Source organism: Tupaia chinensis, unplaced genomic scaffold (genome assembly GCF_000334495.1).
Source record: "Tupaia chinensis unplaced genomic scaffold, TupChi_1.0 Scaffold000316_1, whole genome shotgun sequence".
Classification (NCBI taxonomy): Eukaryota; Metazoa; Chordata; class Mammalia; order Scandentia; family Tupaiidae; genus Tupaia; species Tupaia belangeri.
In genome coordinates, this window is record NW_006159809.1 from 3731640 (window position 1) to 3737113 (window position 5474).

The following is a 5474-nucleotide window of genomic DNA, read 5'->3' on the forward strand; positions in this document are numbered from 1 at the left end:
CGGAGACACAGCCGCCGGAGCCGGAACCCCAGGTGGGAAGGAAAGGGTGGAGCCCTGTGCCCCGCTGCTGTAGCGCACCATGGGGGCCGGGGCCGCAGCTCGCCCTCCCCGCCGCTCGCCCCGCGCGGCCCCCCGGCCTCCCCGCCCACTGGGCGCCGCAGTTTTAGTGAGGCGTTCGATAGTCTGGTTCTTGTGCTCCTCCGCCCGCCGTGCCGCCTGCAGCCGCCGCTTCCGCGCCCGCTCCTCGCGTTTCAGCAACATCTCCTCGGTGAGGGCGGGAGCCGGGCAGCCCCCAGACACAGGCAGCTGCAGCATCGGAGAAGGCTGACTCCGGGCCTTCTGGAGCAGAGCTCTCTAAAGAGAGAAAGAGACGGGGTGGTGTCTGAAAATGGATGAAGACAGAAGCAAAGTCTGCCATATCCCAGGAAGGGAAGAGGGCACATAGAAGGCAGGGTCTTGAGTGCAGGCGTTGGGAAGAGTATTAATGAGCACCCTCTCTAAGGGTCCCGTAATACTTCCGCCACCCGGGTCGCCATTCATTCATCTTAGGGCCTTGACTCGCACAGGGAAAAGTATCAGTAATGTTACCTGCCTGACTTGGGTATCAGAACTCTCTGTACCACCTGTCTGTACCACTTGTTTTTAATATTATTTTTTAATTTGAGCAGAGAGGGAGGAAAAATGAGAATGCAAGCCACCAGGTCTGGGCCTTGAACCGCAGTCGACCATGTGGGAGACCAGCACCTTAACTACCGTACTACCTAGTGCCCCTCCCCACAGGTTTCTCGGTATTGTTTTTTATCTTTTTTTAAAAATAACTATTTTATTATTTATTCATTCATTCATTGATTTTTAATTTGACCAGAGAGAGACAAGAGGGTGAGAGAGAGAGAGAGAGAGAGGAAGTGAGAAAGCAAGCCACCAGGTCCAGGACTTGAACCCTGGTCAAACATGTGGAAGTGCCCAGCGCCTTAACCACCACGTCACCTGCTGGTCCCATATCCTTTTATCTTAATAGCACCTACTGGGTAACTGCTCAAGTCAGAAATTCAGAGTTACCCTTGATTCCTCTTTTCTCCACCCTCCTCCCCAAGTATCTACTTCCAAAATATATCCAGAATTCATCTGATTTCTCCATCTCCACTTCTGCAATCTTGGTTCATGTCATGACCATCTCTCAGCTATTTCAGCAGCTTCTTAGCTGGTCTCCTGCTCCTTTTCTCTTATCCCCATGAAGACACATTCTCTAAGCAGAAGCCAAAGGACTCTCTGGAATGTAGTAAAACAGATATGTCTCTTCTCTGCATTCAACCCTTCAGTGGCTTAGTCACACTTTTCTCCTTCACCCTGCTAGGCATGTTCCAGTTTCAGGTTCTTTGAACTTGCTTCTTCACCTGAAAAGTACCTCTAATAGAAATGTTCATCTCAGAGAAACCTTTATCAGAAATATGCATATAGTGGCATGGTCAAGCTGCAGAACCTTTTCAATTTCTCTGTCCTGTTCGGATTTTGGGTACACTTTTATTTTAATTTTTATTTATTTGTTTATTTATTTAGAGAGGTTTTTGCTATAGGGCATGTGCACTCACCAGAAAGACAGAGACAGAAGTGAGAAATCACCTCCCCCCCCACCGGGGGGATGGCCACGCCGCAATCCCTTCTACTCCATTCACCTCTTGGGATCTTGGGCACACATACACCTGGCGTGAGTTTAAGCCACTGGGTCGACTACATGGGAGTCTAGCAACGTAGCCATTATGTCATCTGCTGGTCCCAGTTTTTTTTTTTTTAAGATTTTATTTAACTTTATTTTATTATTTTTCTTTATAGTACTTTTTTTTTTTGAGAGGTTTTTGCTATAGGGTACGTGCACTCGCCAGAAAGATACAGAGAGACAGAAAGCGAGAAATCACTCCCCAGGGGGTGATCCCTTATTTTTCTTTTTCTTTTTTTTTTTTTACTTTTTTTTTTTAGAGGTTTTTGCTATAGTGTACGTGTGCTCGCCAGAAAGAGAGAGACATGGGACCAGTAGTTAGCATAATGGCTGTGTTGCTGGACTCCCATGTGGTAGACAGCGGTTGGAGTCCTGGACCCAGTGGCTTGAAACTCATGCCGGCCGCATGTGCGTGCGTGCCCAAGATCCCGAGGGCAGAATGGAGGAGAAGGGATTGCGGTGTGGCCTCTCGCTTTCTGTCTCTCTGTCTCTGTCTGTCTGGCAAACGCACTCGCCCTATAGCAAAAACCTCTCCAAAAAAAAAAAAGAAAAAGAAAGACAGAGACAGAAAGCGAGAAATCAGCCCCCCAGGGGGGATGGCAACGCCAAAATCCCTTCTCCTCCATTCTCCTCTCATGATCTTGAGCACGCATGCACACACACCCAGCGTGAGTTTAAGCCACCAGGTCCACGACTCGAACCGCAGTTGACTACATGGGAGCCCAGAGACATAGCCATTACGCCAACTGCTGGTCCCTATTTATTTATTTTAATTTGACCAGAGTGAGACAGAGTGAGAGAGAGAGGGAAAGCGAGAAAGCAAGCCCTTAGGTCTGGGACTCAAACCACAGTTGGCCATGCGAGTCCAGCACCCTTAACCACAATGCCACCAGTTGGCCCCCTGGAGTGTTTTTTAAGCCACCAGGGCTGGGCTTAAAACTGTGCAGCTGCCATTTGAAATCCTTCTCTCTTAACCACTAGGCAATAGGCAGCCCCCCATTACAATTTTTTCTTCTTTATTCAAAATAGAACATATATGTGTGCACATTAAAGTGAGAAAGAGAGAGAGGGGAACACTCTCCAGAGTCTGGATATGCCTCCATCCCCTCCCTCAAGTCCTCCAGCCTATTGGATCCTGGGCACTTGCACACATACCTGGTGCGTTTCAGGCTGATCCACCGGGGGCTTGAACCTCGGTGGCCAGGACCAAGAACCCGTTCTCTTCAGTAGTGCATTACTGCTGCACCATGAAACTGAGCTCTCTGACACCCTAGTTAATGTTGTTTCTCCCACCACTCTGTTCATCACCCTATATCTTCCTGCCATGAACCTTACAGCTCTAAACCGCTTACTTATTTTCTTCCCCCACCCTAAACATACACAGTAGAATACTAATTCTGGGGACCAGCAAGTAGTGTAGTGGTTAAGGTGCTGGACTCTCACATGGCCAACCACAGTTCAAGTCCTGGACCCAACAGTTTGAAAGTCATGCTGGGCGCGTGTGCACGCATGTCCAAAGTCCTGAGAGGAGAATGGAGGAGAAGGGATTGCAGCATGGCTATCCCCTCTGGAGGGTGATTTCTTGCTTTCTGTCTCTCTGGCAAACACACAGACCCTATAGCAAAAAAAAAGAAAAGAATACCAAGTGCTGGCCCTTCTGCCTCAATAGTCATTGGAGAGCCGCAGCTATGGCTCTGTGGTACCCCATGGCCATGGGCCTCAACACGGGCCACAAAGTGACCAAGAACATGACCAAGCCAAGGCATAGCCGCCACTGTGGGTGCCTCACCAAGCTCACCAAGTTCGTGCGCAACATGACCCAGGAGGTGTGCAGCTTTGCCCCCTACCAGTGGCACGCCGTGGAGCTGCTCAAGGTGTCTAAGGACAAGCAAGCCTTCAAGTCCATCAAGAAGCAGGTGGGGACACACATCCGTGTCAAGAGGAAGCTGGGGAGCTGAGCAACGTGCTGGCTGCCATGCGGAAAGCGGCTGCCAAGAAGGACAGAACCCAACCGGTGCCAATAAAGCTGACTTAACGCCCCCCCCAAAAAAAAGAATACCAATTCTGTGAGAACAGAAACCTTGCCTTCCTTTTCTCCTACTGATATCCCTGATACGTAGAAAGTTCTCAGCTACATTTGGTGAGTGAATAGAGAACACATTTACCTGTCGAGCAGTGAGGAGTCGCTCATTGATCTCTTTCTTGAGATCTCCATTGTCATCCAGCTCCCCCTTCTCCAGGGCATCTAGCCACCTCTGTTCTTCTTCTTCCTCTTGACCGCCTAACCCCCCTGACAGGTCCTGAAGTGGTGAGGGAGACAGGTTACTGTCTTCATCTGGGAAAGAAAGTTAGAGAAAGGTAGAGAGAGTTGTAAAGATGGGGCATCCTAATTTGGTCAGGTTAGTGCTGGGATATTCAACATTCTCACCCACTTCAGAACCAATTCTCTTCCCATAGTCAGTTATGTGAACCCCAGTTTCCCCACCTCCAGATCCTCCTCACCCAGCCAGGCACGGTACTGCTCAAGAGGGACTCCTTCCATAGGTTCCTCTTCATTATCCACAACCATAAGGGGAGAGGGTGAGCGAGGGCCCTCGGGGATCACAGTGAATGTAGGAACGCTGCGGAGAAGCAATACTCTGTAATCATCAAGTGTCTCCCACTCCCGCCTAGTGGCCCACATCTCACCTTCCTCACCCTCTTGGGTTACTGCTACCTTAACCTGAGCCCTGAAGTCACAGTGTGGATTCTGTCATCTATTAATAGAAAGCTCACCCAGTGTCTAACTTGGATGTCTATCTGCTCCTAAAGTTTCCCCCAAGTAACACCCCGCCCCCCATACACACAACCTCTTGGATCCTCACCTCTTAGTGCCCAGAACCTGTCCTCCCAGCTTGATTTTGAGTTTGAGCTGGGGTTTGGCAGGAGACGGTTGCGTAGGCCCGGACTCCTCTTCCTGGTGGTGTTTCTTCTTGTGTTTCTTCTTGTGCTTTTTGTGCTTTTTCTTGTGTGCTCCGTGGCCATGGGCACCAGCCAGGCTCAACTCCAGCGCTTCCCCTGCGGAAGGAGGGTCTATCAGCAGTGTTTGGTCAGAGCCCAGCAGGGGAAGCCCTGAGTAACCCAATACCCCAGAGGGATCCCACTTTTTCCACGGTACTGTTACCATAACAACAGCGCCGCCTTTCTGCTTCCCACCTGTGGAGAAACGCCCGGAAACTCCGAGGAGCGAGAAAGGGATTTTCTTTCTGAAAAAATGTCTAAACGGCTGGTCCGACCCGCTTACCTGGCTCGGGGGCCTCCATAGCCCCAGAGGTGCTTCCGCGCCGCCACAGCTTACTCATTGGGTCCTGCAGGGAAAGGGGACTGGAAACAGCGGGGGCACTTGCAGACATACCTTTTCCGCCCTGCGAAAAAACTAACTCCCAGCAAAATCACCGGCCACTTCCGGCGCGTGACAACCATATCTGTGCGGGGCATGCTTTGAGGCCAAAGTCTTCCGTGGGAAACAACCATCCTTGCAACCGAAGTTCCGATTCCTTGGAGGCCGGGTGGCACAAAAGAGAACGGCTCGCTCCGCCTCCGCACCTTCGATTCCAAGCTTTGGTGCGGGCGAGACAATTGCTACGCTCAAACTTGGTACATTTACATTCCGGACCGAGTGCGGAGCGGAGGAGGGGGGATTGGCTAGGAGGATCCAAAGGTACCTATAAAAGCCTCCTGCCACTGTAGGAGTGCTCTATAAATGATAGGCAGAAAGGCA

The 5474-nt window shown here is 50.6% G+C and overlaps 1 protein-coding gene and 1 pseudogene across 1 annotated transcript in view; one reads left to right on the forward strand and one right to left on the reverse strand.

The window, feature by feature from the left end:
• The window catches only part of INO80B (INO80 complex subunit B), a 9270-nt gene extending 4105 nt beyond the window's left edge, over positions 1-5165 (reverse strand). The window contains exons 1-5 of the mRNA XM_027772948.1: positions 4998-5165; positions 4579-4771; positions 4217-4335; positions 3880-4049; positions 83-354 (exon numbers count right to left, since the gene is read on the reverse strand). Of these exons, the coding sequence (XP_027628749.1) occupies positions 83-354; positions 3880-4049; positions 4217-4335; positions 4579-4771; positions 4998-5106 (863 nt within the window). The 5' untranslated portion in view covers positions 5107-5165. The remainder of the gene's footprint in view (positions 1-82; positions 355-3879; positions 4050-4216; positions 4336-4578; positions 4772-4997) is intronic.
• Positions 3329-3873, forward strand: LOC106735155 (60S ribosomal protein L36 pseudogene; annotated as a pseudogene).
• Positions 5166-5474: the final 309 nt, after the last annotated feature.